General features: G+C 40.7%; 2 protein-coding genes across 6 annotated transcripts in view; both read left to right on the top strand.

The window, feature by feature from the left end:
• UPF3A (UPF3A regulator of nonsense mediated mRNA decay) overlaps window positions 1–9,674 on the top strand; it is a 28,512-nt gene extending 18,838 nt beyond the window's left edge. Inside the window, exons 8-10 of one of the 4 annotated variants that reach the window (XM_039714164.1) lie at window positions 1,664–1,824; window positions 4,970–5,044; window positions 8,171–9,674. In XM_039714164.1, coding sequence (XP_039570098.1) covers window positions 1,664–1,824; window positions 4,970–5,044; window positions 8,171–8,483 — 549 coding nt within the window. In that variant the 3' untranslated portion in view covers window positions 8,484–9,674. Of the gene's footprint in view, window positions 1–1,663; window positions 1,825–4,969; window positions 5,265–8,170 lie in introns of all 4 variants that reach the window. The other 3 variants (XM_039714163.1, XM_039714165.1, XM_039714166.1) reach the window with 3 other exon arrangements.
• A 7,039-nt stretch (window positions 9,675–16,713) lies between these two features.
• Window positions 16,714–17,348, top strand: part of SEPTIN10 (septin 10) — a 77,157-nt gene continuing 76,522 nt past the window's right edge. For both annotated transcript variants that reach the window (XM_039714131.1, XM_039714132.1), the window contains exon 1: window positions 16,714–17,339. In XM_039714131.1, the coding sequence (XP_039570065.1) occupies window positions 16,912–17,339 (428 nt within the window). In that variant the 5' untranslated portion in view covers window positions 16,714–16,911. The remainder of the gene's footprint in view (window positions 17,340–17,348) is intronic.

Below are 17,348 nucleotides of genomic sequence, written 5' to 3' on the forward strand. Positions count from 1 at the left end.
TGCAGTTAGAGCAGGTAACTCAGACACCTTCAGACAACTCTGCTGCATTCTGTGCCAGCATTACCTGACAGAACCAAATTGTTCTGTGCCAGCCTGCTGGAAGATTATTGTGTGTTTGATCCCCATATGTGCCATTCACTTAAGAGCTGGACTGGATGATCCTTGTGGGTCTCTTCTAACTCAGAATATTCTGTGATTGTGTGTTTCTGTGAAACATAGCTCTAACACTTTCTGTCATGCAAATCTTCAGTTGGCCATGTATGCAGAGACACATATTTCTGTTTATGCTCAGAACTGATGTATTTTAATTGTATGGTAATTTCAGGTTGCACTGCCTTTCAGCAATCTGAACGGATTTTAATGCCATCACTTAAGAGGGTGTATCTTGTGCTATGAAGTCAGGCCATATAAAACCATGTTATTTCTGTAAGATTACATAGATAAAACTGTTCATCTGAACCAAATTTTTTGTTATTGGAAAGGCTTTATGGGCTGCTGTGAAGATGACATTTGGTATAAAAATCTGTAGCATAAAGCAAGAACACAGAGACTTGACTCAGATTTAGTGGTGGTGAGAAGCCACAGAACTGTGGACATCTTTCCTCATTTGTTCTTGGAAAACAGTTTACTTCACCTAAAAGTATAAAAATAGCAAATTCTGAAGCTGAATTACATGTTTTTCATATCTGGGCATTAAAAAAAAATACTCTAGAAGTTCATAAGAAAAGGGACTTAATCCTTAAAATATATTACCTAAAAATGCTTGTCCAAAAAGCCCCAGTATTCATGACGTATCTGTGGTGATATGACCCTGAAAGCTATTTCTGTCTCTGAAAGAAAAGGAAAATATTACCTGAGACAAACGTTATAGAAGTTTCAAATATTGGAGTAGATTAACCTGTACTCATTTCAGAAACAAAATGGTGGAATGGAAAGACTGAGGTGTTCTGCCTAGAATTGATATGGTAGGGTAATAATTTGAGACAGTTGGTCCTTCTATAAAGATTATGCCTGTAATACTATACTCTGCTGAAACCCTGTATGGGTTGCTATGAAAGGAACAGACTTCTTGAAAATCCTAATCTTCAAGGTGAAAATGTAATGACTTCTCTTCTGCTAATATCACAAGTTTTTCCTCATCTGTATTTTTGTCAGGATGTATTAAGCACCTACTTCTACATGCTTGTCTATCCCAATTCATGTGACTCACATTTTATACATAATATTTCAAGGAGTGAAGTATTAATCCCTCTCTCTTTGTAGTATTGTAGAAGTTCTACTTCTTATTTTATGGGCAATGACATTGAGCTCTGTTACATGATTTCTAAGAAACCATAGACCATAATAATGTCTTTATATTTATAACTCAGGAGAAAAGAGTAGGTAAGTGCTCTGGGAAGAATAGGTAAGTGCTTTCTTCAGTATTCTCCACATATTTGAGTGTGCAGTTGAATGCCTGTTAATGACCATCACTCCTTAGCAAATGTAAACCACCCTTTAAAAATAACTTTAAATTTCATACTTGGTAAAATACATTCCTAGCATGTAAATAAGGTATCTCCAGTCTTAGCAGGTTACTTAGTGATATATTTAGTACTTGTTAAAATGTCTGTACAGTAGAGAAGAATAATTTTGCATCACAATATAAACAATTATCTCTTAGCTTCTCAAGAAGCCTGAAAAAGGAGATGAACTGGCCAGTGAAAAGCACAAAGAAAAAGGTGAAGAAGCTGACATTGAGGAAAATAAATGGGATAAATCACCTGGATCTGGGAGTATAAAATCCAAATCTTTGGAGAGTTCACTAAAAGAAATTAAGGAAAAGTAAGTAATATTTATCTTTTAGTCTTTAATTTAGATCTTAAATGCTTTCATCACAAGGCTTAAATATAAGTGGTGCATTGACAAGATGTTCTGTTGCCAAAGAGCCAATTTCATTCTGTGTGTGAACAAATCTCTTCCTGTTGTTTTGGTACAAGGTGTTTCGTAAAAATTTACTGACCTGATGGCAGTATTAGTGGATGCAATTTGTTGTTGGTGAAATGCTATGAAATCCCTGATTGGAAGGATTTCTGCATGAAAATTCAAGTCATTCAAGTAGTTTTGATTGTTGTTATTTCACCTGTTCCCCATCAAGAGCTCAGGTAAGGCTTTCCTTCCATTAATCATGTCAAAGACTAAATTGTCCACAATGCCATATTTTTCCTTCACGTGTGGGTTGGCTGCAATAAACCTATAAATGTTTAGGTAAGTGGGACAATGGCAAAATAGTGAAGCTGTGAATGAAAGCCTTATGATAGATACAAGCAGTAGGTTGTCTCTATCTCCTGCTGCCTTTTGTGTTACCTTTGCAATGGTAGGAACAAAAGGCATAGCTCAGTTCTATTACTGCTGTAGCCTGGAAATGACTCATCTTACAAGTGTTTTCAGCAGTTGGTTCTCTTTCTTGTCCTTTGGCACATGAGTCCCTTTGCAAGCAGGATCTACCCATAAGATATGCAAGATAAATAATGAAGAAAAATATGTGTGTTCTGAATGTTCCTGAAAAATTCCATGTCCTGAAACTCTGAAATTGAAAATATTCAGCAACTTCTTTATTGATGGTTTTCAAGAAAGGAAACAGAACAGGCTCAACAGAAACACTTGCAGGGGCAAATCAGTTGTTTGCTACTTACAGAATGTTTCAGGTTAGAATGGACCTTTAAGATCATCAAGTCCAACTGTTAACCCAGCACTGCCAAACTGCCATTATACACTGTGTCCTTAAGTGCCATGTCTACATGTCTTTTAAGTACCTCCAGGGATGCTGATCCCACTACTTCCCTGGCCTTTTATGAATTAAACTTTTGGTGGTGCCATGTAACACCATTGTTTGCTATTGATGAAGAAAGTTTAATTAGACATTAATGTAGATTTTGCTCATGTAAAACAGAATTCATTTGGCTGCACAGGTACAATAAGCATTACCTTGTGTTTCAAAGTGCTGTTTTCATCTTGATTTTTAGTGGGTAGGTAGCAAGATATGAACTATTTCAGCTGGATTGAGATTTAGAGTTGAAACTACTTTGTCACTGACCCAGAAATTGGTAATAAGCTGTAACTGCCAACTCTACCTGCAGGAGACTGAACTTCCTGTTTGAAACCATGTCAAAGGCTTGGTAGCAATAACTTCCTACCACAAATCAAAATCTCAGTAGGTGCATAAGTTACATGGTCAAATACGGATTTGAAACTGCATCAAACAGAAGTGCTTCCATTCCCTTTACTTCTATTCATTTCTGTTTTCTCGGACTGTGTAACTTTGTCCTCTACCTATACTCTGAAATTGCTTACCCTTCCATTTCCACTCTTGCCTGCCTGTTCATTATGACTGAATTTTAGGAATCTACTTTAACCAGTCTTGGAACAGGAGTTTGTATCCCTGTCACCTGCCTGCCTTCAGACAGAGCACTTCCACCCCAACAGTAATAGACAAGGGAAGAGACAAGTATCAGGCAATACTGCAGCAACAAATTGAGGGGATCTTTCTGGCTTTTTGGAAGGTCTTGCCCTGATCCTTGCTAGGACTTGGAGTTAGGTTCTGGAATAGCTAATATAGTATTATATGTAAATATATCCATGCTACAGGTACAGGGTCTGTGTACCTGTGGTTGGTTCAGGTGTCTGTGACAGCTGGGACAGATGTTGCCTCCACGTGGTGAATGTGTTATGCTGAATAACTTAACTTCTCATTCAGGTTCTGCTCTGAGTTTCAGCTCGTGACAGCTGGGACAGATGTTGCCTCCACGTGGTGAATGTGTTATGCTGACACACGATCAGTCTTGCAAAATGCTGAATAACTTCTCATTCAGGTTCTGCTCTGATTTTCAGCTTTTCCTGAGATGGAGACCCTCTTTTGGCAGGCCCACTAATGCCCAAGTTCATGAAAGATGCTACCAATTTTCACATTTCTGTTATATGAAAAAGAAAAGTTTTATATATATAGATACATTTTTATTTGTATTAAATAATTCCAAATGATTCACTATTTGATCACCACCAAAAAATCTCCATCCTCTCTGATTCTAAGTAACTAACATACATTCTATGTTAGTTATTATGAGACTAACGTAAGTAACTTGCTGTTTCAATTTTAAGTATTTATACATATGTAATGAAAAGAAACTGCCTGTATTTGTTCCTTTTGAAGTTCAATCTATTTTGTGATCTTCATTATTTGCAGTCTTGCCATATGAGAGAAGCACCCATTTGCTGAACTGGAACAATGAAGTGAATAAGAGCTGAGAATTTTATCACACAGGCAGCAAAATATTGCCAATTGTCTTTATAATATAAACCTTTACAGCATAGCAGAAATTAAGTATCATGTTGTGGTAAGGTAATGATCTTTGTCGAAATAAAATATGAAAAGGCAGGCTAGATTATTTTGAGGCATAATAAACAAAAGCCTGGAACATAAGTATTTATTTTCACAAAAGTCCTCTGCAAGTTATGATATCAGTAAATAATTTTTGTTATGCAGAGACATGAAATTCACAAATTGATACGTGATACCTGCACAATTCCTTCAGATCATGAATGTTCCTGTTCAAAGGAATACTTCCATGCATGACTCGCCTCAGTGTCAGAGTACAAGAGCTAATAGTGCAGCATATGTGTTTATATGAAGGGTATTGGGGAACTCTTGAGAGGATTTCAAAGAGGGCTAGAAGGTGAAGAATGGGCCTTCCTCAACAGTTGCACAAAAGCTTGGTAAAGCTTTGTATGCAATTCTGAACCAAATGCATGGGTGGACATACATGGGTGAGACATTCAGCATTTAACCCTTTGTGATGAGAAGAAAACAACCTTGCTATATAATTTATCTACACACTTTTGAAGTCAAAGGAAGGGTTTGACTTGTATCTTTCTGTAGCTCCTTTTTACTGTTAATTGTTTGGATTTTCTTTCTTTTCATACATACTCATAGGCCACAAAATGATAGTGACAAAGAGCAAAGAGATTTGGAGAGAAGATTTCGAGAAAAAGAACCTGAAAGACAAAGGTATCGATTGGATGATGGCAGAAAGCATAGAACTCACTATGAGTTTGACAAGTTTATGAGAAGGAATGAAGAAGAGCTGAAATGGGGGAAAGGATACAACCAAGACAGAGGGAAGAAAGGGAACTACAACTACAGCTTCACTGTGGAGGCAGTAGACAAACTGGGTAAAGAGGACAAGTGTGATGACATGGCATCCAAAAAGGAGCGCATAAGAAATAAGGTTCTTTTATTCATTTAGGATAATCTTTCATTAGTTAATATGGTTCAAGATCACAGGTTTTAACTTCTGCAAATTCAGCATAAAGATGCTTTTTCAAAAGAATTCCTTATCTCATTTTCAGTAAAACCCAGATTTCTTTCTGGATTGTTGTCAAAGGACAACAGCAGTTAAAAGAAGTTAAGGTTACAGGCTCATTCATATTCACAATATATAGAAGACTTTCTGTCTTCATTTCATCCCTGTCATTTGAAGAATACTATTCTTGGAAGCCTTACATTTTATAAGTATATTAAAAATCGTTACACTTCTGGTGTGTAATGGAATTTAAAAACAGTGGCATGTTAGTCTTTTGAAAACGTACTTCCATTACTCTCATAAAGTAATTATGTTATGGATTTGCCAGGCATTGCTTGGTAGAGCAACAATAAGGACTTAAATAAATAGCTAATTCAGAGAGCATGAATGTATGGATTCTTAAGTATTGCATACCTGCTAGTATGAAAAGGCTGTCATTTCATCAGGATAAATTTATCCTGATAGCTGTTGTCAGGGGAAGAGCAGATGCAAAACCAGTGTGAGCAGAGCCTGTATCAGGGTGTGTAGTAGTCCCTTATTGTCTCCCAGAGATATGGGTATAATTTTTTTTGGGCTGGCTGATTTCACGCATGTGCCAGTCTTTTCAGGATGTGTCTCTCCTTGTCAGCCCCCCTCTCTCTCTCTTGATCCTAGATTTTTCTCAAAAGATGACCAAAACACTGTTAGCATAGAAATTTATTCTGCATGTGAAACTCTTCTTTCAAAGCAAGTGACTGATCTGTACTGTGGGCTAAGGCTGACAAGAGTAAACTGGTCGCATGCAGAGTGAGTCTGCATGGGGTGTGCAGGGAAAAAGTTCAGGTGGACTCACTGTGCATGTCAAGGAAGTCATCTTGTGCCAACACAGAAAGCCTGGTGTGCCCTGAGGTTTTTTTTATGCAGAGGTCAGCTGGGCAGGATGGCTAAGATTTATCTGCATTTACACATTAGCCACTTTCTGCATCAGTGGCTCTACATTTTTCTGTAGAACAGTCAGAAAAATGGCTGGTTCAGAAACAGGAAGATTGGAAAAATATTTTTTTCTTATTCTTGCCATGCTCTTCTTGAAATCTGTCAAAATGATCTCCAGCCTTGGAATTGGATGGTGGGTCTTGGGCCCTTTTGGCAAGTTTTAAGAAGCTTCCTGCTTTTTATTTCTTTGCATCACACTTCTGGTACCTTGCTGAGTCCCTGGATTAGTCCATACTTAGGACTAAAATACTAGATTTGTTCCCTAAAAAAATAAGCACCATCAGTAAGGTATTTTGCAGTGTGGTGACTTTTTTCCTTAGGGGCTCAGTTTTACAACTTAGGTATAGCATTGACAATGCCAACACAAATTTTAATCAGAGATAGAACCTCTTTCTGAAGTTTGCAGGAATTAATTAGAAAATGGGAAATTTCCAGTGTAAGTAATGTGATAGCTTTTATACAAACCACAGGCTACAGAGGCTGTGGCAGGAAAAGTCATGTGGACCCTTTATCATAAACTTTTTAAAGGGCACTGCTTGAGGATCTACTTTTATGCAGCTGTTTGGGATATGGAAGAGTGTGTTATGCATTTCATACCACACTGCAAAGCACTAACTAGAATGATCTAGTCATAAGGCTCAGTAGTGAATCTTGACATCTGGTCTAAAGAGAAGGAGAAAAAAAGTGGGTGAAAAAAAGATGGAAGAAAAAGAAAAGGGGAAATGCACATTGGGAATAAGAAAAAAGAATGAAAGAACAAAAATCCCGAATTACTTCAAAGTTACTTATTATTACTTATTACATTACTTACTTCATTATGAAGGAATTGAAAATTGGTATAGTTTGATGTAGGACAGTTTCTGTGCCCTGTTACTGTCTTTAAGTAAGGCTGCTGGCTGTTTGCTGAACTTAACACAGGACTCATCAAAAAGCTCAGGTATTGGTGAGCTTTTGGTTGCTTCACAACATTATTTGAAAGTAGAATACCCTTACCAGGAAGAGACTTCTTAAGCAGAGTTTCTAACTGGTGTGTTTTACTAATGAAATTTCAAAAATAAAGAGTGCTCTGAAAAGCATCACCATTCTCAGGTTTCAGGTGTCTTTTCCATGTAAACTGGTTCCTTCTTCCATTTTCTCAAGATGAGAGCAGCGTGTGTATGATTGGGTCACTCATACAGCCTGCACATGCTCAACTTGTACTTACTTTGTTTATTATCAGTGCGTAGATTCCCTTGCTCTCATACTCAGTATGGAAGGCAAGATGAAGTGGAGGAAAAACTGGGCAATTTTATTTTGATGTGTATAATTCAAATGTGCATTGCATGTTTAAATTCTGGTAAGGATTGGGTAATGATTGGTGATGAGTTGAGGATAATTTTCTAGCTGCTACCTGCTGTCCTGTTCTCTAGTATGTCTTGGATTTTTATGCTTATATATAATATTTGACATTTCATCTGCAGAGTTGCAATGCACAGGCTATTGTTCTTCTCAGCTGATGTTAGTGAAGGTAGCAACATTTCTTTTTTTTTACTTGTAAATAGCATGTTTGATAATTGTCTACAGTATTTCTCCTTGTTTGTGTCAAATGTATCATAGAATCTTTAATTTTTAAAGCGTTTTTCATTTTTTTCAAAATGTTTGGCTCCCAAGAATAGTGTTATAAACAACGCATATTGAATACTAGATACTGAATACCCAGTCAATTTTCATTACATGCCATTTTTTTCCTGGTTCTTATAAAATGTAAAGTAATTTAACATAAAATCTACTTTGTTCATAAAGATTCAAAACTTTAAAATTCCACATATGTGTCCCACATGGGTTTCCCAGAGCATTAACCATTATCTCCTTCCCTCTAGGATCGTCCAGCCATGCAGTTGTACCAGCCAGGAGCTCGCATCCGAACACATATGGGACCTACAAGCAAAACCTATGACTGCAGTGGGAAATCCTTTGAAGATGCTCTTGATAAAAAGTATGAGGCAGATAATTCAGCTGGAGCTGGTTCTGAAAAGACTGAAGAAGCAGAATAAAACAGTCTGGGGGAAAAGTCTTGTGAAAAGGAATGAATTTAAGATTCAGCATCATCACACAAATCCATTGGGCTGTTTCAGAATTCCACAGGCAATTGCATCACAAAATAATAAAAGCTCTGTCTCTTACTTTCTATAAAATAAAGGGAAGAGTGACTGGAGATATATAAAATATCTTACAGCAAAGTAATATTGTTGCTTTTTTACAAAAAGCGGCTCAAGCACTCTTTGCCTAATTTAAAAGCAGTTCAAATATTTTATTAGATTTACTTTGAAATAGAAGGCCCTCTAACAATTTTAAGGGAATATTTATATAAGACTTTAGAGAAGCTATGTCAACTTCTTGAGTCTAAAAGAATGAAACGTAAATTTGCATCAGTTTGAAATCTGGCATTTTTCATGTATTTGGTGCATGACATGAGGGTCCACAGGACCCTCAAAAGGCAAATTCCTTTTGAGGAAAAGGAAGAGGCAGGGGCGGGGGCTGCTGTAGGGTGTTGTAGATGGACTCAGTGGGACCAGCCCTGGGACGAAGCTCTGGAGTGGTGTTTACAGGATGAGGCCCACAGTTTGCACAGTTGTGAGGAATGTCCAGTGGTATCTGTACCTCATGGTGTTTACATTGGTTTTCAATTAACTGTAGTGTCAGATAAGTGTTAGTAAAGCTACAAGTATGTTGTTGGAGAGTTTGTCATTTTCTGAGCCACTTTTGCCTTTTATGTTTTAATAGATTCCTTGTGCTTAAAACAGAAGACAGCTAATGCAAACATCAGCACATTAACAATAAATCTGGTTTTAATTAATTAACTGGTTTTTATCGTTCTGACACTGACTTTTGGACAAAAAAAGTGGTTGTACAGTGATGACTTTTTATATGCTAATGTTTCATATAAGTTGCAGTAACAGGATTTAGAAAATGTAAAATACATGCATTCTGCAGTTTTATTTGTTAAAAAATTAAACACACATGAATGTCAATTGCAAACTACCATTTTGTAAGATCCAGGCCAAATTCTGCCCTCTAAGGCAGGCACATATACATGTGTATGTGTGGGGGTGTGTGTGTCTTCTGTTGGTTTCAATGATAGACGTGTGTTTATGAAAGGGCAGGATATGTTCATTTTTCTTTCATGGCTGAAAATTTCTCAGTTGTCTAAAACAGACCTGCTTTGTCATTGAAGTTAAATAGTAAGATATTATTTTTACATCCTCTCTGAACATTTTATTATTAAGTATAACATCTAATTGTCCTAGACTGAAAATTATTTATTGTATTTTACCAGATATTAAGCATTAAATAGAATAAAAGCAAAAAAGATTTTGACTATGATTTTGAGATGTGATACTGTGCTATTTTTTCATCTATTACTTGAGAAAAAAAATGAGTAAGATGCTGTTATACTGCTTTGCATGCCTCAGAAGCAGATAAAAATACAGTTGAGAAGAATTTTAGTATCAGGCTACATAAGTCAGCTGCCAACTAAAATTACTTTAAGATTAAGTAAAACTGCTGCTAGAGAATCATCTGGGTTTAGCTCCATCTAAAGTTTATCGCATTTGCCAAGTTTATCCTGACTGCAGGAGAAAGGATTTTGTCGTGGTGTCCTGGCTGAGCCCTGGGAGGGCAGGCTTTCCCCTCAGTGATAAATCACGTCTTGAGCCAAGAAAACTTGTGAGGGAAATTCTGCCTAGAGCTGGGCACAGCTGGGATCTTCACCAGATGAGGGTCTGCTCAAAAGCATTTCCCACCTTTTTTTGATGCCCTGTGGTTGCTGGAGCAGGGGGTGTATTTCACTTGTGAGAGGGACTGGCAGGACACAGAGGAGCTGTGATTTTGCACATGCTCACAACTCAAGTTTGATATCTTTTGGCTTTCGGGCTTCTTCTCCACTTGCACCTGAGTTCCTTGGTTATAAGCACCTCTTGATAGTATTATAGAGAACTAACTAAACACAGGAATTTTGCAGTATTTTTCCATTTGGGTCTTCTTACTCAAACCTCATTTCAATAAAAACTGTCAGTGCTTAAACACTTGTGTCCATCGGATCAAGCTGGAGATTCAGGTCAAGACAGAAATTTCTGCAGCATTTTGGCAACTTTTTGTGTTCTTTGTGTGCTCCTGCCCAAAGAGAACCATTCCTTTGACTTAGGTATTCACATGGAAGGAATATTCAGGACATCCAAATTTGGATGTAGAGAGTGCAGTAGTCAACATCTGCACACAGCTGCAACCTGAGCTTCATCCCAAGCTGCCTGATGGCTTGGCAGTGCCCCTCTAGGAGCCCTTGGGACAGCCTCTCTTATACAGCAGGTACTGGTATCTATTCTTGCCGCATCTGAGAGGGGCAGTAGGAAGCACTGGCCACCATCAGCAGGATCTGAGCATTGCTATGGCCAACTACACCTGCCACAAGTAGCTCAGGAGAGACAGGAGCAGCACAGCAGCCCCAGGAGCACCAGGAGCCCAGGGTGCATGGGAATGCTGCCCGCAGGCTCTCTGCTACAGTGTGACCCTTCCTAAAACAGAGGAAACACCGTCACTAAGCTTCCCCTCTCTGCACTTGTGGTCATCTTGGGCAGTGCCAGCAGGACAGCCTGTGCCTGTGGAAACAGGAATCAGGTTTGGGATGGGAGCTTGTGCAGCCATTATCTGCAGAGAAGACTGCCTGCTGGAATTGAGCATGTACCTCATAGGAATGCTGCAAAGTACAATGGGTAAAGCAGGAAAATGCATTTCCAAGTCCCTTCTCCAGTGTTGCCTGCACAGGAATGCAGCAGGGCCTGAGCTTGCTTCCCTTGCTGGAGGAGCTGCCACCTGCTCTGTGCTCACTTGTTCTTTTATGCTTCTCCCTATGACATCAAATAAATGCAGGCTTGCTGCCTGCCTTTGTGCAAACTCATCGTGGCGTGAGAGCTTCATTGCCACAATAGTAACTTTGTTTTGCAAATTCAGCTTAGCTGAAAGTAGAGAAGCATCCCCACAGAATGGGAATTGTGTCTGGTTACATCACAGATGACTTCAGTGCCATCTGTTTTCTTGCTTTTCAAATATAATGTTCTACATATAGAGAGCTTCACCAAATTTCTGTTGCCTGGTTTCTCATTGAATTCCAAGGTCATTGACATTTAGCAAGATGGAAATCACTCTGTCTGTCAAATGGAGATTGGGCTCCATTCTATCGTGATCTATTGTGTTACTGGAAACTGATGTGGAATGTAAATATTGAGTAAAAATCCCTGCATTTGTGCTTGTTGCAGCCTTAAAGAGAAGCTTATTCAACTCCAAACACTGTACTGACAATTTCACATTCAGTTTATAAATACATTCTGTTGCTTCTTTTAATTTAAAACCAAATGGCTCAAAGTTGTTTTTGAAGAGTCTTTGGAGGTCCATTCATGGTTAAGCCAACACTCCTCTTCATGCTGAAGGCAGTTTGTCTGCTGGCATTTATTTGCAGTACTACAACTGAGCAGCCCAAACAAAAAGCGTGAAATATGAACATGACAAAACCCACTCACTGGGCACAAAATAATATTGAACATCAGAATAAAATATGCCTAAAAAGGAAAATGGAGTAGTACTTCCCTCCCCAAACTTGATGGAATGTTGAAAATCTGTGGAAAATTACTTGTGAGTTGGTGGTGTTGTTTGAGTATTATATGAGGAGAGGAGAGACTTAAAATTCTCAAGTTACTTATTTATAACTGTTTCATTAGAAAGAAAAAGTATCTGAAACAAATGGGAAGCCAGAATCTTGTCTGATAATTTCTAAGTGCCTTAGAGGCATTCTATCTGTCTTCTGTGCCTCCACTTGAGTTTTTCATTGAAGTTCTTGAAGACTGAAAATGTCATCTTACCAAGTGCTGGTTTCCCTCTTAGCAGTTAAATCCTCTCCCAAACTTCTTCATTGTTACATAGCTAAAAAAAATAATTAAAAATTCCAGATATATTTTGTGATTTACATATCATTAGGCCGTACCTGATCTCCTGAATATGCCCCATTTGCATATCCCATCCACAATTACATAAATACTATCAGAGGCTCATTACTGTCACATAAATACTACAGTATTTTGATTCAAATTGACACAAACACAGAAGACATTGGACTGCAGTGTTCTTTGCTCAATTCCAATTAACAGCCTGGATTATTTTAAAAAAAAAACCAAACAAACAACATTTGTCCAACACACTCCAAAAGGGTAAAGATTAGCAAAAATGGCACATAGACTCATGGCTCATGGTCCATGCAAGATCCATAAATGTCTCCCAGCATATGGAGAAGGCAGGAAACACATGCAGAAATATGCAGAAACATACAAATTATATGCAAAACACGCAGTTATAGGCGATCCCCCCCCCCCCACCTTCTCTTTAAAAATGTTGATATAGTCTAGAATCAAATATGAAGATTCTGCATAGAAGTTGAAAGGGGGTGGGCAGGTGCTGGGTCTTTTAGGGTATTGGTGTTTTAGTTTTTTTTTCTTCTGCCAGGATCTCAATTGCCAACTCTAGTGAACAAATTAGAAAGTAATTCTGGAAGGCTCCAGCTGGCCAGACAGGGGGCTTGGCTTTAGATTGTCCACAGCATGGAGGACTTGGCCTGTTACTAGTGATCTGTGCCCACGTATGTGTGTGTTGTGCTGCTCCCTATATCTGGCTGTGCAGACATGGTTCTGCTGGATGAAACTGAAAGGAAATTCCACCTCACCTTGTTTCTTAAGAATAAACTTGAATATGGACACCAATATATGACATTACCTGTTGGAAGTTCTTGCAGAGTTTTGACAGCTGTTGGAGGACATCAGCATCCAGAAACAAAAGTATGTGTACAATTGTGTTCTCAGGTATTCAGTCAAGAAAATCAGGATATCAAAGGAGAAATGGAAACACTTTCAGGGCTCAATAGGCTCAGTCTTCTTTCCTTCACATTTAACAACATCCTGAAACACAAAGATTAAAGTTGCTTGTATAGTGGAAACTTTTAAATTCCTAAATTAGGGATCAAATAAGGAGGAAAACGTTTGGGAATATGTTACATAAGGTAAAAATGTATCCAGGGGTATTTAGATGTATCTCAAGTGAATTATGAGATGTTCATAGCTACAGTGTTAGGTAACATTTGTTGCTCTATTTGTTACAGTTACTAATGCATAAGAAAAAGGCCATTTCAGGAAGTAATTTAGAGGTCTAAGGGAAGGAATTGAATGAAAAAATAGCTGTCTTGATGATTAAACTCCACACCTTCGAAAGCCTGCTGGCATTTTTACTGAGAGACTTCACAGGTGAATATGGTCATTTTCTACATGTTGCTTATAAAAAAAAAATCTAGAACTGCAAACTATATTCAATTTTTTTTCACAATAATATTAACTGAAAGGAGGGAGACTTATGAAACTTTAGCATGATTTCGTAAATCAAATTAAATCCCTAGATGTAAAGGAAAAAAAAAGTTCTAAACAAAAGTTAGAAAGTTTAACCATACAGTAAAAAAAGTCTATTAAAAAAAGTTATTCACTGTAGTTGCTTGAGATGTGTTCTTTACCTATGCTCTGTAATTGCTAATCCAGCAAAAAAATCTCTGTGGGATTTTTTTACCTCCTTTGAGAAAACTTCTTCACTAGATTGAAAGGCAATCCTCCAAGTACTCCAAATCACTTACAGGTAACAATAGCATGGAAAAAGTTTACTCAGTCTGTCTAAGAAAAAACCTAATAAATGGGGTACACCTGGTTTATCTGGAATTTAATTAAGTGTTTCATTCCATTCTCAGTGGAAATTATTCTATTAACTACAGTAGCTGGAAATTAATTTTAAAACTGTAAGATGAGTGAGAGCACTGGCAAACCAGAAAGATGAAAAGCTCAGGATCAAGTGAAAATGACAGGTTATTAGCTGGCCTTGGGTTGACTTTACAGCTATTTCCATGAATGAACAAGGCAGGATTTTTAGTAATAAAAAACAGACAAAATGCAAGTACAAGGTGGATGAGTAGCAATTATGTTCTTAGCTGAAGACTTGGATGGAAACAACCAGTTGGTTTTTGTTAGTCATGGGAAAACCACACTCCTCAATGGTGAATGTATAACCTGTAGTCAAAGAGATATGAGCCTGGGACATGACTACACAGCAGACCCAGAGGGTATCTAGCTGCAGTGCTAGATTTCTCCATGACATCTAGATGTAGAAAAAAAGAAAGAAATTCCTCGTCAATCAGTAATTATAGTTAATCACTACACTTCTGCTACATTTTCAGAGCATGGGCAGGATTCATTTTGTTGGAAACTTAGATAAGACTGGCGAAAAATACTGCTTCTATCCAAGCAGCCAGGGGAGGTAAGAGATCACTGCTAAATGGTGCCTGTCACAGAGACAGCCCTCTTGGTAAGGAAATGATGCCGAATGTCCAGCCCAAACCTTCCCTGAAAGAGCTCTGAGCCATTCCTACCTATCCTCTCTGTGGGTACCGGGGAGAAAAGCTTAGCATCTTTCCCTCCACCTCCCTGCTCTGGAAGATGTAGAGAGCAATGAGAACGTGTGAGAGACTGAACTATTCAGAGACAGTGACTCAAAACATGGAGAGATGTTTTGTGTGGAGATGCCAGGGTGCTTGGTTGAGATGGAGTTGGTGAACTTTCAGTTGTGCAGTGGCTAAACTTCTGATCTGATAAGACACAGGGTGAAAGATGGGCTGTGAGTGAGGTAAGAGCTGGATCCTGTGGACAGGATTGTGCCCCTTGGCATGTTAAGCTGTGCTTCCTTGCACAAACCACTGGGCTGTGGGGCCCAGTGGTTTGTGCAAGGAAACACAAACCACTTTGTGTTCCTCCTACCCCTGGGAAATGCTGGGGAACTCACGTGTGACCTGGGCGGGTTCATCTCTGCTGATGGGATGCAATGGGGCACAACTGACTCGACTGCGCTGCTGGGATGGGCAGCTGTGCTGTCTTAGAAGGTGTGGAGGACTCCCAAAGTGTCCCATGATCTACAGTATTACATGCCTGCTCCTGAGGAGGCACCTGATTTATATTTACCTGAACCAGAGTGAATATAAACCCAAGAGATTATGTGTTCTGCCGATTCCTCCCCACCACTTCTTCGGGACTTCCCTCATCACTCAACCACCACTTTGACCAAGACTGTATAGCAATCAAGTCTTGTTGTGAGGCTTAGGGTGGTGAGATCCTTACACTCTTGTTTCCCTTCCCTTCCCTTCTCCTTTCTCTCTCTTTCTTTCTTTCCCCTTCTCTGTGTCCTTGGGTGATACTGTTGCAGTTTCATATTGCAATGCTTTCATCTTCTATTACTATAGATAATAACCACCAAAACAGCTCCATACCTATTTTCCTTTGCAGCCAAGTTGTTCTGTAATAAATCCTACATTGTTTATTTACAAATACTGATCATTCAGTGTTGTTTCACACTGATTTGCCCCAAGGGATCTAGCAACAAGAACGTGGGTTCTGTCCTAACAAAATTCTCATTCTCCAGAGAGTCTTTCCTTAAACACTTCCAGGGAGTACCCATCCCTGGAGTTGTTTAAGGAAAAACTGGACATGATTCCCAGTGCTGTGGTCTGGTTGGCATGGGGGTGCTCACTCACAGGTTGGAGTTGATTTCAGAGGTCTTTTCCAACTTAATTGGTTCTGTGATTCTGTGAGTCTGTCATTCTTTCCACACTGGACAAAAAGCATTGCAAAACCTAAGAGACAGAAAGCAATCCCTGAACTGGGGAGTCCAGATTTGCACACACAGTACCTGAGGTGTGGCCTATTCGGCACCCCTAGAACCCTGCGTACCTTTCTGGGCCCCTCAGCTGGGGAAGGATGTTAATGGGCGGATGCAGAGAAGAGCGATAGAGTGCGTGTCCTGCAGGGAGCGGCTGAGGGAGCTGGGGCTGTTCAGCCTGCGGAGGAGCAGGCTCAGGGGAGCCCTTACGGCTCGCTACGATCGCCTGACAGGAGGTGATAGCAGCCTCTTCTCCCCAACAACCAGCCACAGGATGAGAGCACACAGTCTTAAACGGCATCAAGGGATTTTTAGGCTGGATATTAGGAAGCATAGGAAACTCAGAGGGTGATTGGTTATTGGAATGGGCTGCCCAGGGAGGTGGTAGAGTCACCGTCCCTGGAAGTGTTTTAGGAAAACTGGACATGGCACCGAGGGCCATGGACTTGTTGACACGGTGGTGTTTGGTCACAGTTGAGGGTCTCAGAGGTCTTTTGCAGCCTACTTTGTGACTTTGTGTCTCTGTGTTTCAGGGATTCTGGAATTCCCTCCGCACTGGACAAACCCGCGGTGCGCTCCCAGACGAGGCCGGGCCCCCTGTGCGGCAGCGCCCCCTGCCGGCGGGCGCGGAGGGCGCGCCCGCCGCCGGGCCCGCCGCGCGTCCCTCCCTCCCCCTGGGCATCGGGCCTGGGCCTTCCCCTTGTCCAGCCCCCGCCGCGCGGGGGGCGGCGGCGGCTGCCGGTGCCGGCGCGGGGGGAACAAAACCGGCGGGGCCGCGCACGGGAGGGAAGCGGGAGAGGGGAGGCGGCGAGGGAGCGCGCCCGGAGGGGCGGGATGAATGGGCGGGCGGCGCGACCCCCGGCCCCGGGGGTGCGGCCCCCGGGAGGGCCGGGCTGCAGGGAGCCGGCGGCCCCGGGAAAGCCGAGCCCGCAGGCACCCCCTTCCCGCAGGAAAGTTAAAGGATGCCGGCCGAGCGAGGAGCAGGAGGAGCACGCTGCCGGTCTGCTGTCCTGGGATAGCGAGTTCGGCACGGGACGTGTCCCCGGCGGGACCGGGCCCTTCCCCGGTGACAGAAATTGCTGCCGGGAGCGGCTGCGTCGCACGTGGGAGCGGAGAAGCAGGTGCAGAGCCGAGGCTCACGACAGTCCTGGAGAACACGTCCTGTGAGCGGCGGCTGAGGGAGCTGGGGCTGTTCAGCCTGGAGAAGAGGCTGCTCAGGGGGGACCTTCTCACTCTCTACAACCACGGGAAAGGAGCTGTAGCCAGGTGGGGGTC

The sequence above is a fragment of the Passer montanus genome, unplaced genomic scaffold, assembly GCF_014805655.1.
Source record: "Passer montanus isolate IOZ18808 unplaced genomic scaffold, ASM1480565v1 scaffold3, whole genome shotgun sequence".
NCBI lineage: Eukaryota > Metazoa > Chordata > Aves > Passeriformes > Passeridae > Passer > Passer montanus.